At 37.5% G+C, this 21752-nt stretch overlaps 3 protein-coding genes across 13 annotated transcripts in view; 2 read left to right on the forward strand and 1 right to left on the reverse strand.

Moving 5' to 3' along the window:
- Positions 1-11854, forward strand: part of LOC132152884 (contactin-associated protein-like 5) — a 73139-nt gene extending 61285 nt beyond the window's left edge. Inside the window, exons 17-24 of the mRNA XM_059561824.1 lie at positions 2365-2583; positions 2747-2986; positions 4447-4671; positions 6595-6728; positions 8173-8257; positions 8790-8993; positions 9931-10005; positions 10454-11854. Coding sequence (XP_059417807.1) covers positions 2365-2583; positions 2747-2986; positions 4447-4671; positions 6595-6728; positions 8173-8257; positions 8790-8993; positions 9931-10005; positions 10454-10650 — 1379 coding nt within the window. The 3' untranslated portion in view covers positions 10651-11854. The remainder of the gene's footprint in view (positions 1-2364; positions 2584-2746; positions 2987-4446; positions 4672-6594; positions 6729-8172; positions 8258-8789; positions 8994-9930; positions 10006-10453) is intronic.
- LOC132152888 (zona pellucida sperm-binding protein 4-like) overlaps positions 1-21752 on the reverse strand; it is a 240818-nt gene that overhangs the window by 211670 nt on the left and 7396 nt on the right. The gene's annotated exons all lie outside the window — the stretch shown is intronic.
- LOC132152896 (taste receptor type 2 member 60-like) lies at positions 15469-16436 on the forward strand. The gene has a single exon (XM_059561865.1). It carries the CDS (start codon positions 15514-15516, stop codon positions 16408-16410), a length of 897 nt encoding a protein of 298 aa, XP_059417848.1. The 5' UTR covers positions 15469-15513; the 3' UTR covers positions 16411-16436.

Here is a 21752-nt window from a genome sequence, read left to right on the forward strand (position 1 = left end):
CCGGACTGCTGAGCGAATTATCGGTACAACCCTCCCATCTATTCAAGAACTGTACTTATCCAGAGTGAGCAAAAGGGCTGTCAAAATCACTCTGGACCCCTCACATCCAGCACACTCCCTCTTTGAACTGTTGCCATCCGGTCGACGCTACAGAGCACTGAGCACCAGAACGACCAGACACAGGAACAGTTTCTTCCCTCAGGCAATCCATCTTATGAACAGCTGATAATAACTGTGGGACACACTACACTATTTATATTTATATACACTACACTTTTTATCCAACACACATACTTAGCGTACACGTAAATCTTTTGCACATAATATACATGTACATACATGGAACACACTACACTACTTATATTTATATTTATATACACATACACTTATTTATCCAACACACATACTTAGCGTACACGTAAATCTTTTGCACATAATATACATGTACATACATGGAACACACTATACTACTTATATTTATATTTATATACACATACACTTATTTATCCAAACACACATACTTAGCGTACAGTTAAAATTTTTCCACATAATATACATGTACATACATAAATGCTCATTTTAATATACCTGCCATACATTGTCAATTTGTATATTGTCAATCCTTACCCACCTATTTGTATTTTTTTGTATTTTTTATTCCTTATTGTGTTTTTTGTTCTGTCGCTGTTATGTTGCACTGCGGAGCTCTGTCACGAAAACAAATTCCTCGTATGTGTGAACATACCTGGCAATAAAGCTCATTCTGATTCTGAAAGAAATGTTGTGCCTCACAGGACAACTGTGCTACATAAATACAGACATACAACAATTGAGTAAAACAGTATAAATCTATACCTAATTAACCTACTGACAGATTTTTACTTTAAATATGCTATATATAAATGTTTACTTATACATCAACTAAAAAGAATATACTATAAATACATTTTTACCTATACATAGACTGAAAACATATATAGACTATACAAATGTTTCACATAATACTGTACATCTGCAAAGAGATACATCGTAAGTCAAACAGCTGGCTGGGGAACAGTGCAAGATGATTTGTAGTACATGAGCATGTAAACACATATTTTTGGGATTATGTAAATACAGCAGTGTATGTGTGAAAAGTGTCTAGTGGGCATAGAGGAGAATTGCACAAAATAGATTTGAATTACAAAAAACAAACAAACACAGATTGTTTCTGACAGTTTTTCTGTGATGTGGAAAGGTTGGGTGGGGGGTGTTTGGGGCATGGAGGAGGTGAGGTGGTTCATGGAGGTAAGGGTTTTTTTGGGGTTTCAGAGGAGGGTGGGGTGATTTGAGTTCAGGACTCTCACAGCCTGGGGGAGCAGTCTGTTGAGCAGTCTGGTTGAGCTCTGATGCTCCGGTACCGTCTTCCTGATGGTAGGAGCTGGATGAGACTGTGGAAGGGATGGGTGGGGTACTTCACGAAACTGTTTGCTTTGCTAGAGCATCGTGTGAGGAAAATACCCAGGATGGAGGGGAGAGGGGCAGTGTGCTGACCAGCTGCATCACTGTCTGGGATGGGAACTATAGTGCAGCAGACTGCAAGACCCTTCAGCAGACAGTGAACACAGATGAAAAGATCATCGGTGCCCCTCTCCCCTCCATCCTGCACTATAGTTCCAATCCCAGACAGTGATGCAGCTGGTCAGCACACTCTCAATAGTTCCCCTATATAATGTGGTGAGGATAGGTGGAGGAAGACTTGCTCTTTTCAGCCGGGAGAAAAAGTGTAGGCAATTTTGTACCTTCTTGGAGAGTGACATAGTGTTGGTGGTCCAGGTGAGATCTTCTGTGATGTGCACCCCCAGGAATTTAGTGCTAGTCAGCTTTGCCACTTCCTCTCTGTAATGCATTTCATCTTTGTTGCTGATGAGACCTACCACAGTTGTATTATCCACAAACTTGATGATGTGGTTGGAACTGAACTTGGCAGTGAAGAGCAGTGGGCTGAGCATACAGCCTTGTGGAGCACCTGTGCTTTCATTTATTTGTGTGATGGCAAAGTTGTAAGTTAAGAAGTCATTACTCCAGTCTTAAGTGTCACACTATCCTTCAGAAATCATTCCGATATGTGAATTTGCCGTTCAAGAAACCTTTTGAATGGTGGTGTATGTATAAACTACATTAACCAAGATAATAAATGTAAAATGATTTTTCACTTTCAGTTCATGTTATCTGTTGCAACTAAAGTTAACATATAGAACCTAACTGTAACTTGTATGAACAACTTGTTTTTTATCTATGATTTTTTTGCTTTAATCCTAGCAGTTTCAGAAGTGTTGGTTTTCACTTGTTCAGTCTGTTTTCCTCATGTTCCTGTTCACCCAGCTCCCTCAGCTGTGACTTTCTCCTTTAATGTGGGCGATGGGCCAGTAGTCCTGACCGTGAAATCTCCTGTGCCACTGAACGATAGGCAGTGGCATTGGGTTCGAGTCGAGCGCAATGTGAAAGAAGCATGCCTGCAGGTCGACCAGCTGCCCCTGCGGATCATAGAAACCCCACCTGATGGACACATTCGCCTTCAGCTTGGAAGCCAGCTGTTTGTTGGTAAATTAAACCTTTTGAAAGTGTACTGCAGAGTTGTATTTGTTTATACCTTTTTATTCCTTCCAATAGTAGATTTTTTCTATTATCTTTTCATGCATCTGCCTCTGAAAAGTATTTCTGATTACTCCTTTTTCCCCGCATAATTACCTCTCTCATCTCTCAGGGGGCACAGCCACAAGGCAAAGAGGCTTCTTTGGATGTATTCGAGAATTTAACATGAATGGAGTGAATTTCGACTTGGAGGAACGGGCCAAAATGACACCAGGAGTGAGTTCAGGGTGTGCGGGTCATTGTAGCAGCTCAGCCGGGCTCTGCCACAATCGTGGGAAATGCATTGAGAAAAGCATTGGTTACATGTGCGACTGCACTAACTCTGCTTATGGAGGACCCTCTTGCACGGAAGGTAATATTTTACATTTAACTAGTGACGTCAATAAATAACTGTTAAATCAACTAATGCACTGAAAATGAATAATATTAATAAAAGAAAGCACTTCAAAAGTCTATTCATACCGTAATAACTAATAAGATATTTGATTTGAGAATCTATATTTTACTTAGACTAGATGAATTACTTTGTCTCAGACATGATGAAACTGCCATGTAATATGTAACATGAATTCATGGATGACTTAGTGATGTCTATGTCTTTGCATAATGTACTGTAAAAATAATGTAGCCATATGTCAGTGGGCAAGCGCTGCCAGTCTTTGAATAACTCTGCTCTATCAAAGGCTCTCTGATGCTGTGTTGGAGAGCTTTGATGTTGCCTGTATGAGCACTGAAGGCACAGAAGTCTCGGAGGCGTATGTGTTGAGTGGGATTTTTGAACATCTTGATGTACAGAATCTAAAACAAAGCTACTTTTTACATAAGTTTACAAAGGCTGCCCTTCCATTATGATAGAACAACAAAGTACTGTATTAATGACTTATCTTAACCTTGCTATGTTTGAATTTGCTGCTCTCCTTGTGTGGGTGGAATGTTCTAGCATCTTTTTAATGAAAGATATGCCATACTGGCAGACATACTTGAAATCATACCTTGGATTTATTTAAATTTCCAGAAATATAGTGTTATACTTTCGGTCTGTAAACAATCTACACATTTGTATTCATGAAGACATCAGAAAGTCAGATGTGCATTAAGCTGCCTTTCTTTAGTTTGATCTGATGAGCGGATCAAAGGCACTGAGGATGAGATGAGAAAGTCTGACTTTTCTGTTCTCTCGCTTCAGTCTGTCTGTCTGATAGTCTGTGTCTAATAGTGTCTGCACATTATTCAAATAGAGACAGAAGAAAATGTAATTATATATGTCAAATAGCTTATTTTGATTCTTGCTGCAATAATCATTGTATACTGGGAGTGTTTAATATCTAAAAAAAAAATCTCTCTATGTGCTCTTTGTCTGTCTGTCTTTCTCCTGTTTTACTTGAAAATGTATCACATTGCGGGGAAAAAATGGTTTGCAAATAGGGATTCTTGATGACTTCAGTGCTCAGCCCAGAGGACAAATCTTCAAACTTCAAACAAAACTAAAACGTTTTAACTTTTACACAAGGATTTATTAAGCCAAAATTTAGTTTGTCTTCACAGATTTTCTCAATTATTTCACTATTTTACAATCACATTTCTGAATACTTAGGTCAGGTTTTCAAAACTCTTCACACAGTTCTCCTGATCAACTTTCATTTCAGCACTTCATACATGTTTCTAATCAAGTCATTTTTCCATAACACAAGCAAAGGTTGTCACCCAACAAACACACTGTCACTCATAAAAAAAATGGCCTAAAAGTGCTTAAACAACACGTAGGAAATCAGGTATACTGACAATATCCATCTGGTCTTTTTATGTCCACAGAGGTGTCCATGTCCTTTGAAAGAGGAGCATCGGTCACCTACATTTTTCAAGAGCCATTCTCCGTCATACAGAACAGGTCGGCAGCAGTGCTGTCTGTTCCTTCTCAGTACAGCAAGACCAGAGACAACATTGCACTGAGTTTCCAGACCACACAGAGTCCTGCCATGCTGCTAACAGTTAGCACCCTCAGTCAGCAGTATGTGGCCATCATCTTAGCACGGAACGGTGAGACAGCTGTGCAAGCGTATATCATTCTCAATGCTGGATAAGTTTGTTTATGAAAGGTTTATATGTCTATAATAGGGATATTGCAGTCCTAAATTAATTACTGTTATTTGGAATACTGTACTGCAAGATTAAATTTAAAGAAACATAAAATGTTATAGTCCGCTGATTGAGTTCTTCTCAAATTAGATTTAGTCCACTAGGCCATTGATTAACCCTGCTCATTTGTTCTTAAACTGTCAGTTGTACAGCCTTGTAGATCACTAGAAGGTGTTAGAATCGTAGTAAATCACAATTAGCAAGCAAAACATTAAGAGCCAAACTGGATCAGACATTGTCACATAACCAAAGCTGTTAATTTCATTCTGTTCTTCAGGTCCACATTAAAACTCAAAAGCATAGTTCACTCAAAAATGAAAATTCTGTCATCTTTCATTCATTCATTCAAAAAATAAATAATAATAATAATCATAATAATAAAAATGGGCAACTGAACTAAAAAATTAAGCTAAAATTTAAATGCAAACTAACCATTTAAAAATAAAGATATTACTTTGCAATATTGACTATATAATCCAAATAGTTTCTATAACATTAAAAATACTCTATAAAAATACACATATATATATATAAATTTCATATGCCAAGTCTTTTCAATTCAGATGATAGTTTTGTGTCAAGCACAGGCTCAAAAATTATGCTCTAGATTTTAAGTCTCCTTTTTGAGATTTAAAAGTTTAATAACACTTTATTTTAAGGTGTCCGTGTTACACTTTAAATGTACTTACTATTATAATACAGTTAATTTTGCATTATTACATGCAACTAACCCAAACCCAAACCCAAATCCTAACCCTAACCATACAGTAGGTACATGTAGTTATTTAATATTACTCATTATTTATATGTACAATTACACTGTAACAAGGACGCCTTAAAATAAAGCAGAAAAAAAAATAACCGAAAGTTCTAATATTCATATGTGACCCAACATGATTGTTTATGAGAACCAATTACAAATGGCATCATTGGCGTTAATGAAACCTTTTGATGCTTCACATATGGATATACTGTACAATAACATGAAACGTATATACATTTACAGAATTTCCTCACAGAAAATCTAGAGTAAAATTTAGAATGTAGTACAGAAATCATATGGACTGCTGATACTTTTTGTTATTTTTGGTCACCATTTATTTTTATTGCACCAAACCTAGAAGCATGAGCTTTGCACTGTGCTAAGGTTTGTGTTCCATGGAAGAAAGAAAACCATACGTGTTTGGAACCAAAGGCTGAGAAAATGCTGAAAGAGCTGTGTTTTTAACATCAGTCATGCCTTCACCCAGTTTACCAAAATATGGATTTTTATTGTTTTTTTGTGTTGAGTGCAGTAATCCTTGGCGCACAAAGAAAGTCAAGAGATGTCTCAAATATAACTGTAACAACTTTGTGAAGGAATTTGAGCATGACCAGCACCTTGACCCTTTTTCTGCACTATATTTGTGTAGGAGGGACAAATAAATGTGTACTGACATATTCAATACAGAGTAAAGTCTAGAGGCTGCCAGGGAATTAATATTTATACATTTTTTAGAACAGCTGCTAAGGTCCTACATAGTCTATATATAAAGACGTTGTCTCATAGACTTATGCAAGACTCTTCTTGGGAGCTGGAGCTGTGAAGTCCATCTGCTGTGCTCTGTAAGAACGCTACAGGATGACTCACAATTATATTGGAACATACATAATTCACCATGACTGGGGTTACATGGATTTAATTTTTGATTGACTAATCTAAGTACAAAATGGATAATAAAATGGATTTTGCAATGATTTACAACATGCTTACAACAACATCTCTGACTAGAGCTATAAGTAACTTTTGCCAAATGTGCTAATGCATTGATCTGTTCCTCTTAGGGAGTTTACAGATCTGGTACCAACTGCATAAGGAAAAGAGACCGGATGTGTTCAGCCCCATCTTCAGCAACCTGGCAGACGGACGGCTGCATAGAGTTCACATCCAGCGGGAGGGAAAGGATGTCTTTGTTCAGGTGTTATTTTTTATTTTTCAAAGCATAAAGTTTTCATGTTATGGTCAGCACATGTAACATCACAAAACACATTACATCACTGGAACGTAGTCAATTGAATATTTTTTTAAAGGGTAAATAAACCCCTGGTCGGAGCCTGACTCCACCCACTGGCAATATTTGAAAAATGCTGAAAAGTGGGCAGAGCACAGCGGAGATAGAGGGGATGAACCGAGGGCAGGGCTGAGTGCGTGGGGCATGAACCTGAGACCCGCAGTGACGGATTAATTGACAGCTGCTGTCAGAGTCGCTAAAATGGAGAGTGACTGTAGTGACGCAAATAGCTTTGCAACAGAGCGTTCATCTGAAGTAGAGGACTTTCCTCCCCCACCTTCACCTGAAGTGGAGGATGTCGAGGTGTCTGTAGCCTGAGCCATATCAATTCAAGCCACTGGCTTAAACTGCGGTCTTAACTCCCGCACCGCGTCGCTTTTCAGCGTGAGCTGTGTGGAGAAGCCCCTTTCCACCTCCATTGCGTTGGAGAAGCAATCCCGTGTAAAATGCAGTTTGCACACTGCAGATCTAGGCTGGAACTCGCGGTCTTCCAGGCCAAATGCATGCAACCACTGGTGCCTAATTTGTGTCTGCTGGAAAACTATGCAGTCCAGCAGTGCTGTCGCAACCAGCAACACTACACCTATGTACCATCCTGACCACTGTACTAAATACAGATATATCTACGCCAACTTGAAGCTATCCTTACTGATGCAATACTATGCTCCCAAATTACTATGCTTCTAACAATACTAACGTTACACTAACAACTATGCTAATTAATAAACAAAATAATCTAAATAACTATATAAATGCTATGCTAAATAGATGCTATAATAGTCTATCCTGGTCGTTTTCAATACTCACAATTCCAACTCCTGACTCACAGTCATTTTGACGGAACAAGATGGTTTTATACTGCCAAGGGCGTGGTAGCTCGTACAGAGGGGCGTGGTGAGCTGGAAACTGCTTACGTCACCTGCCACCGCTTACGTCACTTGCCCCCGCAACATCCAATAGGAAAAATCAACTGCAGTAGCCACCGTTCAACCTGAAGAGGGCAGCACTCAGACGTTTTTACACCATATAGTGTAGAATTAAAACACTTTATACTCAAATGTCAAAAAAGTTACTCGAATCAATGAACAGCACTAATAAAGCCCATTCTTACAGATCATTAACTAAAAAAAGTTGGTTTAGGGTTTAGTTACTCTTTAAATACTGCATTTGTTTGAAACTTTAAAACAATACGCAAAGATGTACTGATAGTTCTGAAAGAGTCTGTTTATAAAAGTTCTATAGTACATTGCTTTTTGATTCACCTATAATGCAGTTCTTGAATAAATAGAAAGTGCATCACATAATGGGTGATTTCTCCTGTATTCATTCAATTGCTCTTGATTTTTCTTAGGTTGACCATGAAAATAAGAAGTACACCCTTTCATATGATGCCTCATTTAACTCTATGAAGTCACTGACCTTGGGAAAAGTCACAGGTAATACAACTAATTGATCCTATTTAAAAAGACACTAACTGAATCCTTTGGTAGGTCGACAAGAGGCAAAGAAGGCATTTATCACATTAGCTGCAATGTGGATTGAAAAATGTCTGCATTCATACTCATGTTTATGTTATTTTGCTCTTTACTCGTGTGAAGTCCTCCCCCTACATAACACCATGACTTTTCAGAAATTGCCATATTGCTTGATGAGCCTGATATTTCCCCTTTCCTGACATTAGTCAAGGGTGATTCAACAATGAAATGAAAGCTGACTGTTTGAAACTTTTTATCTTTTTTCACTCGCTCAGAGTGTCTAGCAGTCACGAAGCACATGTATTAATGGTGAATCAGCAGGATTGTTCCTGTGTCTGAAATAGTCAGGGATTTGAAAATAGTTCTTGCCTGTCTATAATTGTAATAATCATAATAGCTGGAAGCAATGTTTTTGATGAGTAATTACTGTTAATGTGTGTGACAGAAACGATCTCGGGCATATATCCATTTATTATTTTCCTTTTCCAAACAGGAAGTGATGTATTGGAGGAAGAGGTAGCTCATGCTGGGTCCAAAGGCTTCATTGGCTGCTTCTCATCTGTCCAGTACAATCATGTTGCTCCACTGAAGGCAGCATTATTGAACCAAGGGAGCTCTCTAGTCAGCATACGAGGACATTTACTGGAATCAAATTGCGGAGCATTAGCTGACCTTTCAACCTCTGTATCTCGTTTAGGTAGTTCTTGGAAATGAATACAAAAGTCATTAATCTGTTAAGATGAGAATTTAAAGCTTTTGCATAGCATTTAACTGGTGTACAATTTCAGGAATATTTTCGCTATTGAATGTTGTCAGACATATCATATCCATAATTTAAATAACAATTTAAAAGGAATAGGCATCACAATATATCTTAGGTTGGAAACATATCCCAGTTGCCTCATAATTCACCGAGGTAAACAGTGGGTCACAAGTCTGCTTTAATGAAATGACACATTTATTGCACACATCTGGTGTGCTTTTTGTGTTTTGAATTGCTCATGTGGCTTTATAGTTATTGTAGGCATAATAAAGACATCCTGTGGCTGGGTTAGTTATGAGAAAAATAGATGTAATTTATAAAGCGAACTCTTAAGAAATAGTTGCAGTGAGCATGGTCCAAGTCTCATTTCATATCAAATAAATGTGATGTTAGATTTATTTTATTATATCTGACATTATTTATCTTTTCAATGATTTCTTAAAAAAATTTTTACTGAGCATTTATGCTAATTTTCTGCAAATTGGTTTATACTACATAATAATAATAATAATAATAATAATAATAACATAAAATAAACAGGACATGCCTGATGCATGATATTCTTTGTGAGAGAAATGAGATCTGTGCAGAATTTTAAAAAACAGTTTACATAGAGTTGCCAAGCAACCATAGCACTAATCTACCATGTAACTAAATTTAATAGATATAGACATAAAAATAACTTTTCACCATCGAATGTTTCAGATATTTTTCAAAGAAGAAATAATTAAATGAAAATGAAGTAAAATCGGCACAGTAAAAAACAAGAGGGTTGGACCCTTAAAATGTAAAACTGCATCTTACCAACACATCTCTTTACAGTGTAAACTGTGTTGTATTTCAGTGTGATGTATGTGCCACCTTTCTATAGATCATGGAGAGGAGGTGGGAAAAGATAACGAGCATCGCGAAGACAACAGCCAGCCTGATTCAGCTGTAATCGGAGGTTTGTTTTACCACCTCAGTCTGCTTCATTGTTTCATTTGTAAAAGTCACTGAAGTATGAAATGAGCTTTCACTATCAAACATATTGTTTATGTTCATTTTTCCTTTTTGCTTTATTTATTTCCGAAATGGGTAATGACTTTGTATTGGTAATTTGTTGTGTGCAGTAACTTATTGTAATAAAATCTCCATTGGAACTGTCACAAGGGACTGTTGACCATTATTTATTTGTTGGCAGCATAAATTTTCCATTAAAGTAGAAAGAGAGAGTTTGTAGAATGTGTGAGACTGTGGGAATGTTGCATTCACTATTTAATTTTTTGCATGCTTTGACCAAATTTTGGTTTGTTCCATTGTGCCTTTTATAAATGCAAGAACGCATTCTGTGTGAACGGCCACATTTCCAATTCAAAACACTTTTTAAGTTGAGTGTCCATTCTGATTCGCAGGTGTTGTGACAGCTGTGGTCTTCGGTACCCTCTGTGTGATGGCAGTGATGACTCGTTTCCTTTACCTGCATCGACAAGCTCAAAGAACTGCAAGACTCCAAGAAAAGGAACACCAACGTAGCCTTGAAGCTGCTTACAGGGCAGAGTTTCACCTTCACAACTCCATGAGAGACAGCATGCAAGAGTACTACATCTGATGGACAATTCTGTAGCTTCAGTTCAGCTATCAGTTCCTCCCATGTCTCCTTCAGCAAACGTGTTGTGAGGCCCTTTCTATCCAGTAAGGATGGTTAGTTTGAGATTTCCTCACTTTTGGAGCAGTGGAATCTTCTCATCCGTGTAAGTAGTAGCTTGTAGTTTGCTCCAAGTGTTGGATTAATCAGCATTAGGTTATTTATGGGATATGAGTGGTGTGTTAGGAGGTGTTTGTATTAATTCAGTAATATGCCCTCTGGATAGAAACTGAAATGGAGAGCATTATCCTTAGTGCATGAATGCAGATGCAGATTCTGAAGTGTTAATCATACTGTTAACAAAACAGATCAAAGAAAACACACATATTTTAAGCCTGTGAAATATTGTAGGTTGCAAGAAACTAACAGTGGAAAAATTATGTGAGAAAGTCCAGGGAAACTATTTAAATAGTATAATATTTCAGGTCGAGGACAGTAGCCTGTCCAAACATGGTTTATAATTTTATGATAATCTGCCTCGTAGCCAAGAATGAAATTTGTCCATGTGTAAACATGCAGGACTATTTTAAATTGCCCTTAGGAAATTATTTTAGTTTCATGAAGAAGCTGCTAACGGAGACCAGACTCAGACAGTAAAGTGACTTAATTGAAAACATTTGCAGAAATATTGTAAAGTTGAACATGATGCTTTCTAATGTAAGATTATCTGTCTATGTTATGATGTGTTATATCTGCCATATTGATAATGAACAAATTCTAGGTCAATCAATAATGATCCAATTTCATTGGTTGAATGTTTCAACCAATCATTTTCCTTTCTGCCCTTAGAACAACTTTTAGCAAAAGTATTTTTTTAAGTAATGCTTTTATTCCATAAGGATGCATTAAGTTGATCAAAATTGACAGTAAAGAGTTATGTTAATATTTTTATTTCAAATAAGTGCTGTTTTTTAATCTCTTATTTTTCAACTAATCCTAAAAAAAGTATCACAGTTTCCGCAAACATGTTAAGCAGCACAACTGTTTTCAACATTGATATGAATAATAAATGTGTTTGAGCAGAAAATAATGGAAATAAATGACATTTATTAAAATATATTAAAACAGTTATTATAAATTGTAATCACGTTTCACAATATTACTGTTTTTGCTGTATTTTTGTTCCAAAAAATGCAGCCTTGGTAAGCATAGAAGACTTCTTTAAAAAAAAAAATCTTACCGAGTAGTGTGAGTTTAGATTGACTTGAGACAAAGTTGTTTTAGTTACGTAGATACAGTATGTGTCTATTTTTTTCACAGTATGAGTTTTCTCCGGTGTTTAACCTTGCTGTGTTACACAAGCAGGGTGAATCACAAACACAGATGTGAACTGGAGTGAAACTGGTGTAGTAGGCTATCCTCCTCCCCCTGAGACAAGCTGAGCCCCTTTACATCTGCTATTATCATCTGTTTCTGGAGGACCAACATTAACATGCAGTGATGCAGAAGTGAAGTTTGACGAAAATACATTGAGCATTCCACAAGAAATCAGAGACCATTCCCTTTGAAAACCAATCACCTTCGAGAGCAGAGATCAGATCACCCGAGACAGATGATCATATCAGGAGTCTTTGTCGTCCCTGTCTAAAATCGTAAATGCCACTGAATCTCCCTCATCAGTTCACAGTATCTAAATAACAAGGAAAACACTAGACATCCTTCAGTGATCTAGATAACTAAGAATCTTCACAGACAATTCTGAGTAGGTTGTAACTGTAGCAGGTAGTGCTTTAATATTTGCCTGTAGCACAAAATCAGTATTGACTCTGAACAAAAGATTTGCTTGCTCTTTATTTTACAGTATGTGCACTTACCTAAGAAAGTACTGGGTAATGTAAGGTAACTACATGGTTCAGGATAGATTCAGGGTTAGTTGCTAGTTATTACCCAGTTATTGTACTATAAGTAGTACATGTTATGTACATGCAGAACATCACTGTAAAATAAAGTGCTACCAAAGAGTTTGTGTACTTATACATTTTTAACTGTGGTTGTTGAAAATTAACCAATTCCTGGAAAGTCTATCAAATGAAGACTACAAGTGTTTACTGTTCTTTACAAGATAATCTTCGTACAATAAGTGGCATTGTATTATTCACTTTTTTTTCAGTTGATCTTTTGTTCTTTTCCTCAGCTTACACAAAGATAGTTGTATTATGTAGGACTGGACTGACAGATCTTTCTCTTTCTCTTTGGAAACTGAAGTGTCCTTTGATATATTTCTCTTTTAAACTATTTTGTACCTCTATTGATATTAATTATTTTAGGGGCTGTTTTGTATGAATGTAAATGTACAGCTATATTGTAAATATGTGTTTAATAAAAAAATACACTTTTTTTCATTATTGTGCTACATTTTTGAGCAAGTAATCATTACTACAATTTCATTTAGTGGCTGTCACAGTATAATTACTTTAATTGCTTTATTTATTCACTATTCATTTTCTTTATTCACATAATGAGAGATAATGTTTTTCTCCTTGTAACGATAAAAACCTTTGTATTCATCCGGAAGAAGGAGGCGGGAACCGGCGGACAATCAAATGAAACTTTAATAATTCAAATAAACACAAAACAGCGCACCAGCCCCTCACGGACGACTGGTGCGCATAAAATGAAACCAAAACACAACTAAAATCCCAGGCTTGGTCCTCTCTCGTCCTTCACTGTCGTCGCTCCAGTTTTATATCCTTCCATCTCCTCCGTGGGCCTCGAGACCGGCGGGTCGAACAGGTGTAGCTCATCTCCAATCACTCCACCGGCCTCGCTCCCATGTCCCTCGGCCCCGCCCCACTCGTCACATACCCCCATCGCCCCTCGCAGGCCGGGGGGTACTCCCGAGACTGCGCTCTACTCCCCCCCCCCCTCCTCCGGGGGGGACCGCTCACGGGGACCTGCGGGAACCTGGGGGTAGGACAGGCGAGGCGAGAGAAAAGGAGATGGAAGGAGGAGCGACAGAGACGAGAGAGGGGAGAGAGGAGAAAAAAAAAATCCGGTTCCCAGACGCACTGCTGCTCGGCCCTCCACCAGCTGGGTGATCTCCTCCGCAGTGCCTGGCGGTGGCACTGGACGGCCCTCGGCGGACGGCACGACACTCCTCCTCCGGTTTTGGGCAGCCGGCAGGAGTCCCCCGTTCCCTGCTCCTCCCCGTTCCGGCGGATGGCAGCAGGCTCCGGCCACCTGGCGAACGGCGCAGACTCCTCCGCTCCCTCACGGACGGCAGCCGCCCCTCCCTATCGTGGGCGGCCGGTAGCGAGCTCGCCCGTCCCCGGCAACTCGCTCCAGCCCACCGCCTCGAGCGTCCATGGCGGCACACTCCTCGCCTGCTCGTTGGCACCGCGGATTCACCACAGCGGCGAGGGATCTTCAGCAGCGCGTCCCTCCTTCTCCCGGGTTTCGGCACCACTGTAATGATAAAAGACTTCCTAGTCATCGGGAAGAAGGAGGCGGGAACCGGCGGACAATCAAACAACATTTTAATAAAGGAAAATAAACACAAAACAGCGCACCAGCCCCTCACGGACGACTGGTGCGCGCAAATAAAAACCAAAACACAACTAAAAGCCCAGGCCTGGTCCTCTCTCGTCCTTCACTGTCGTCGCTCCAGTTTTATATCCTTCCATCTCCTCCGTGGGCCTCGAGACCGGCGGGTCGAACAGGTGTAGCTCATCTCCAATCACTCCACCGGCCTCGCTCCCATGTCCCTCGGCCCCGCCCCACTCGTCACACTCCTTTTTTCACAGAATAAATTAAATAGTTTATCAAAGATTTACCATTTTTTTCCATGAGTAATTTGAATGATCTTTGTGCATGTTTATTTAACCCAATGCGATTGTCTTTTACATACTGTATGAAGATTCATTCAAACCATAATACAGTATGCCCTATCGTGACCAATGCAAATTTGACAAAGTTTTGCATTACCTTGGTTAATAGTTAATTAAGCATTTTGACACAGGAGAACAGATGCATCATGCATATGCAAAACTGAACAATGAGTAACAATGATGAACACTGTCTTGATGTATTACAGTGATGAACACTGTCATTTACGCTTTCTGAAAAAAAAAATAAGTGCTTACTTGATCAAAACTCCCCACTCTGCTGCTGTGTTGTGGGTGGCTTGGCTTACAGGATTTTACTATAGAGTTGCTAGAGTGATTTGGGTGGTTACTTTTTGCGCACCAGAAAGATAATGTTCTCATGTCTGTAGAATATGGCTAGGGTTCCTTTATTCAGTCTAAAGTTTAATAAAGTCTAATGTTTTATTGTTGCCAGCCTGGCAGAAATCATAAGTATACTAACCTAATAGGTTATACTTAGACTTCCCTATGAAAAAATCCCTATGTCTAGTGATGGATTTGTTCATTACAAACACACAGCTTTTCACTTTACAAGATGTTAGTTGATGAACTGGAGTCATGTGGCTTACTTGTAGATTATTGTCATGGTTTTATCCTGTAGGGACCCATTCAGGTTGAGCAAGTGATGTTACCACATTTTTCCAAATATGTTCCGATTAAGAAACAAACTCATCTACATCTTAGATGGCCTGAGGGTGAGTACATTTTCATCAAATTTCTATTTTAATGTGAACTATTAATGTAAGAGTGGAGTCTTAAATATAAAACTCTTTAAATCTATAAATTTACAGTATGCAATACTTTATAAGAATGTTTTAGGAATGGGGACATTTAATTTACTAGCCTATTTTACTTTGACCTTATATCATTTATTGGTTGTAATAAAAGCCTGGCTGTATCAGGAAGAGCAGGGCATTTGCAGGATTGTCAGCACAGACACAACTGATTCAAGGCGACAGTGAAGATGGAGCCATGGCTATATGCTTTGCTCTCCAGTCCCATTTGCCTCACAGCAACCTTTTTCAACATCATCTTCTTTTTTTGCCTACTGAGACCAGTCGCTGGAGTGATGCTTCGCAATCCACTGCGCATCTTGTTAATTGTTGTGTTATTTAATACAACATTTCAACAACTGGTGACTGCGCTGACCATTATTATGCTTCTTTTCGATTCACCTTTCTGGCTTGAACCACTAACCAGAGCTTTGATTTATCAGTTTTTCTGTGCCAACTTCTCATGCAATGCCTGGATCAGCATTTTCTACTACATTTCAATTGTTCCTCAGCAACATCCCATTTTTATCTGGATTAAGAGGAATATTAACGCCATATTATATGTCAGCCTTGTTCTGAATCAAATAGTGCTTCTTATTTCTTTGTCTATTGGAACAGCAGTGTATTTTTTGGTTGGGTCTGTCCCAAACAATTTCACCTCACTTGAACTGAATAAAACATCACCAGCTGACCAGGATTTATTTAAAGTATCTAATTTCACATATTTGCTATATTGCGCCTGTTCACTCTTCACATTATTATTCTCTTGGGGCAAAATCTTTGTTTATCTGTGTGAGCATTTGAAAAAGATTGGACAGTGCAGTGAATCTTTTTCCCTGCCCAAGCAGAAGAGCCATATGCGGGTCACAGTAACAGGCATGGTACAAACGGCCATATTCCTTCCTAGCAGCCTATGGACTATAGCAGTTGCTTTCATCTACTTCAAAATGGCTGATCCCAACAAATTTATCACAATGACATTCTGCTCAATGTCCAGCTTGGGAAATCTAATGTGTTTTGGATACTCCCAGTCTGTGTTTCGTCATGGAATTGTAAGTGTATTTAACAAACTAAAGAGAGACAAATGAGACGAATGCCATGTCTTAGGATTCTTGACATTTCTAATGTATTTTCATTCTATCTGATATAAGCAAATGTATGTTTTGAATATGTTGGCTCTAACCTACAGTATATATATATATATATATATATATATATATATATATATATATATATATATATATATATATATATATTTTTTTTTTTATGAAACATTTTTGTGAACAGCAAGCCAAACTGTAAGAAAATCTAGAAAACAAGTCCAGACATTGTATGTGGTGTGTCCCACAGTCGTGGCATGTTTGACAAATACTGCTGTGCTTCACTCTGATTTGTCAGGACTGCCAGTAGAGGACAGATGCCACTTTATTTGCATCTGAAAGATCTCTTTTATGGTACCTTTACTGTGTAGCATATCCTGCAAATGACAACCTATGGATTCAGTCTAACCATTCAATTTGATTGAAACAGCCAAATCCATGTCTTTCCCTTCAAAGAGAGGATAATTTGCACTCACTACATCTGCTTTATGCCTCATTAAAGGGATAGTTCACCCAAAAATGAAAGTTTGATGTTTATCTGCTTACCCTCAGGGCATCTAAGATATAGGTGACTTTGTTTCTTCAGTAGAACACAAATTGAGACTTTTTAAACTGAAACCATTGCAGTCTGTCAGTCATGTAATGTAAGTGAATTACCGCCACCTATCTATCAAATGGAGCATTGACACTCTATCTACAACCTCAATTAGGAGTGTCAATAGTACATTTGAGAGATAGGTGGCGGTAAAGCACATATAAGTCTGCGATCAGCCGTAAAGCAAGAAGAAGAAGAAGAAGACGCGCCTGCTGTTGTTTAGAGGTAAAAAACAATATAAATACTGTTCAGTTTCTTGCACAGACTGATCGTTTTGTGACTTCACACATCAATGTATCGTCACGAGTCGCAGGGTTTAATTGGGTTTTGTTTGTGTATCTGTTTTTGACTCTCAAAGCCGTGATTCCCATACACTTACATTATATGACTGACAGACTGCAATGGTTTGAGTTAAAAATCTTCATTTGTGTTCTACTGAAGAATCTTGGAATCACCTTCATCTTGGATGTCCTGGGGGTAAGCAGATATACATTAGATTTTCATTTTTGGGTGAACTATCCCCACATGTTTTGCCAAATAGTCTGTGATATACACAATCTTTTTTTAAATTGAGGAAGAAAATTTTGGGTTAAATAAAGCTCCATAACAATGTATGTGTGTAAAGATGTTCACAGCATTAACTATAGCATGATAAAATGTGGAAGTCACTTGATTCTCAACGCACTGTTCGATTGGAGCTATTCCAAACAAACTGTCATGTGAGATTTATGTTCAAATTATTTACAGTGAAACATTGAATGTTTGTCAAACCAGTTCTGTACATATGACTTCTTAGGTTTTACCCCCCAGGAGTTCGTTACAATAGTGTGCAGCCATGACTTTATTTATAGTAAGCTATTTACATATCTCACACTGAGACTGTATTCATCTGGTTCGAGGTCTATGCAGTGTGTAATAGGAAGCTGTGACTGACATTATATAGCACACAATATGTGACTGTTTTGCCACAGACTAGGCTGCTGGAGCAGATTTGAACATGTCATAAAATGTAACTTCACATTCTTGTAAAGCTATTTGAAAAGTTTTCATTGCACTTGACTGGGCACATTGTTTTGTTTTTATGGTTGACAGCTTCAGATTATTGAATCCTTTGCCATTTGCTAACATTTTTTTCATCATTATAAAAGCAATTAAAAATCCAAATGCATTATGCTCATAAATTATGCTATCATTTTTGTTTTACATTTCAGAAGAACAAACAGTGAATGGTCCCATTTTTGCAAATTCAGAAAATGTACCTTCTCTAAAATTGTCTAACATTTGAACTCCTAAGTTGCCAAGGTGATCAGCATTTCTTTTTGTATTTGAAAAAAATGTTGTATTTGAAGATGCCTCAATTTTACACACTTCTGGTTATTAAATAAATACTGTAGCTTGAAGGACAATTTTGGCCTTTTGTTCCTCATTATCTGCCTTATCCCTTCTCAATGACAATCCAATAAAACTCTGTAATTATTCCCTCTGGGGGCTAACACTGAGTAAATAATTTAAACACCAAATATAATTTGGTGAACAGGAAATACTGTAGTCTCTCAGTCAGTCATATATATATATATATATGAAATGTTGCTGAACTGTGGATGTGTTGAAATGGATATTGTTTAATGGAAGAAAAAATAATAATATGAAAAATAATTTGCACACCTGCTATGAAGCAGCTGAAGAGCACATTTAGCTTTATCATGATCTGTCCTTTGAGACCAACAATAGCACCCCACAATAAAACTGTCAGTGATCACAATGATTACTGTTCTCTCTCCTGAAGAATATCTTTATCTAATTTAACATGAGTCAGTGGCCACTAAGGAGTGAACAACCACAGCAGGTAATTATCTCTGAATGTAGATCAAGGGAAGATGCGGATAGTTTGGTAGTAATCTGCTTTTGATGAATTTGGCTCAACCCATGCTCAGCAGTGTTTAGATTTGTTGGAACATATGCAATGATGGCTCATTTACAATAAGATATGCATTCAGAAAAAAAGGGGGTACATTTTCATTCCATACTGACTTTAAACACATGGTCAGAAAGCACAGAAGTGTGTGCAACAGCATTTATGTTAGGTATTCATGAAGAAGTCACTGACACAAAACATTTTGTATAAAGTACATGTAAAGTATATTACAGCAAACAGAACTGTGAAGCCATTGCCAACCAATGTGATGGAAAATCAATCAAATGATTCCATACAAAAACTCGTCAGTTGTGAGGTATGAAAACCACTAAACTGCATATTTGTGTCCCAGGTAAACAATCTCCTGAGTAGCAATTCTAGTTTCATTCTCTCATATCACTGATATCTAATAATGTGTCAGATGGTGAAAGCTCAATAAATGTGAGCTTTCAGGTTGTTATAAATCACTGAAAATAAATATAGGCCCAAAACAAGCGGCTTGTTTGTGGCTTGTTACAAGCCACAAATTAGGGATTGTGTTTCAGATTGAATCGCCCATAAATGCAGGTGTGCAGTGATCAGAACATCCACAGGACACAATAAATGGATTAAGAGAGAGACTGGTAGAAAATGGCTCAGTGGTATGATGCATATGCTATCATTTGTTCTACTGCCTGGAGAGAAAAATGGTGAGGATAAATTAATTTCCCCCACATTAGAAAATTGTCATTGCCAAAGCTGGTGAATAGAAATGACATTTTTCATATAATAGCACAAGCAAAGCAACAGTTTCATATGAACCAGATAACCAATTATTTTATACATTCTACATATGCAATTTAAATTTGAAGATTTGAAGACTCTAGAGTCTAGAGTCTAGACTGAATCTAAAAATTGATGGCAGAATTAAAAGAATAATTACCTAAAGGAACTTTCATTTGCCTCATGTGGTGTAATTTCCAGCTGGCTTACTGCAAAGTGTTTCTGCAGTAGACAAATTACAAGAGTTAAAATGATCTGTATGCAACAGCTCTTTCTCTGATTTTCAAGACTATAACGGCATAGCTTTATAAAAGTGTTGTCTGCAGCTGTGTGGTCTCACATAACCAGAACTTTAGACCCACTTAGACAGGAAGAGCAGTTTGATTGTTATTTAAAGCAATCAATCACAGTTTGTATTGCTTATACATGCTGTTTATGGATGGAGTTTTCTGAGTGATAATATATGCAATAGCCTATAATTACTAATTTTATATTTTTTTTTGTTAATTATATAATTAATTATATAAACCTTAGTTAGTTTGTGGTTGGTATATTTTTAAAAGTCTACTATATGCCCGCCAAAGCTTGCATTTATTTTATTAAAAATAAAGTAAAAACAGTAATATTTGGCAATATTACAATTTAAAATGTCTGTTTTTACAATTTCAAAATTTAATTTATTAGTAATTTACTTATTAGTAAATTTATTTAGTAATTTATTCATGTGAAAAACAGCTGAATTTTCAGGGGTCATTACTCTACTCCTCAGTGTTACATGATCCTTCAGAAATCATTCTAATATGCATTTTTATTATCATAAATGTTGGAAACAGTAGAACTGCATAATATTTTTATGGAAACTGATTGTTTTTTTTTTTTTGTTTTTTTTTTGTGTGTTTTTTTTAGGATTCACTGATGAATAGTAGAAGAATAGCAATTTGAAATAGAGTTTTTTTTTAAACATTATAAATGACTTCACTGTCACTTTTGGTCAATTTAAAGCATTCCTTGCTGAATAAATGAGTTTAACAAGAAAATAAAGTCTTACTGACCCAAACCTTTGAGCATTATAGTGTATGTGTATAGCACATTATACTAATCATCATCATCACCATCATCAATTGATTATGATCTGCAGACTGTGTATCTGTCATTGCACCTAATGGAGTAAGGCTTTACAAAGAGTTGATGTATCTGAGTCTTTCTGTCGAACCAGCTTTTGAGGCACATAATAACTCAGTGAATATTAGCAAAAGTGTTTTCATTGTTACTGCACATTAAGCATTGACATTATTGCATTATTAAATAAGACCCTACTGTATCATCAAGGCAGAGGGATTTTAATTCACACGAGAGCTCCATGCAAGCATGTGATGAGCCTGTGAGTGACAGTCAATCACTCTTTAATCAGTGATGGTCCACCGAGTGTCAAGGCTTTAAAATGACCACCTCTTAGCGGAGTTTATCAAGCGTGACTCTCACGCTGTAGCCCTAATTCTGCTCAGATTTCATGTAGAGAGATGTCCTCATTTGTCACTAAAGCAGCGAATGGCAGCAGCTCCAAATACAGAATCCAGATAAAGAGACACCGTTTCAACACACAGAACACAATGGACATGTATTTTAAATGATATTTTTTCCCTCCATGTATGCTCATGTTGATTCCCTTTCTACAGCAAACCATTTCAGACAATCCACCTGGGAATCTCTAAGAGCAGTTTTCCTAGTATCTAGAGGTATGTTTATATGGAAATTTGCTGACCCATATAATCAGATAACAGACTCCAAGCAAGGAACATCCCAATGGTCAGCACTTACAGCATTAAATAGTTTTGTGTCAGCAAATATGAAGGAAATAAAGGCGAACAGAAAAAGGTCATCTGTTTTTCAGCATGAACTACCACCTGGGAGCCCATTTGAATGGATGAAAAGCCCCCTTACGTGCATAAATGTTTTGATCAGGAGCATCTCAATGGCTATAATTAAGAATAAAAAGAAATATATTGTATATCCTCGTGTTTTATGAGGAGATTTCACTTTTTAAAGACATTCAATGTA

This window comes from Carassius carassius, chromosome 11, assembly GCF_963082965.1.
Source record: "Carassius carassius chromosome 11, fCarCar2.1, whole genome shotgun sequence".
Taxonomy (NCBI): Eukaryota; Metazoa; Chordata; class Actinopteri; order Cypriniformes; family Cyprinidae; genus Carassius; species Carassius carassius.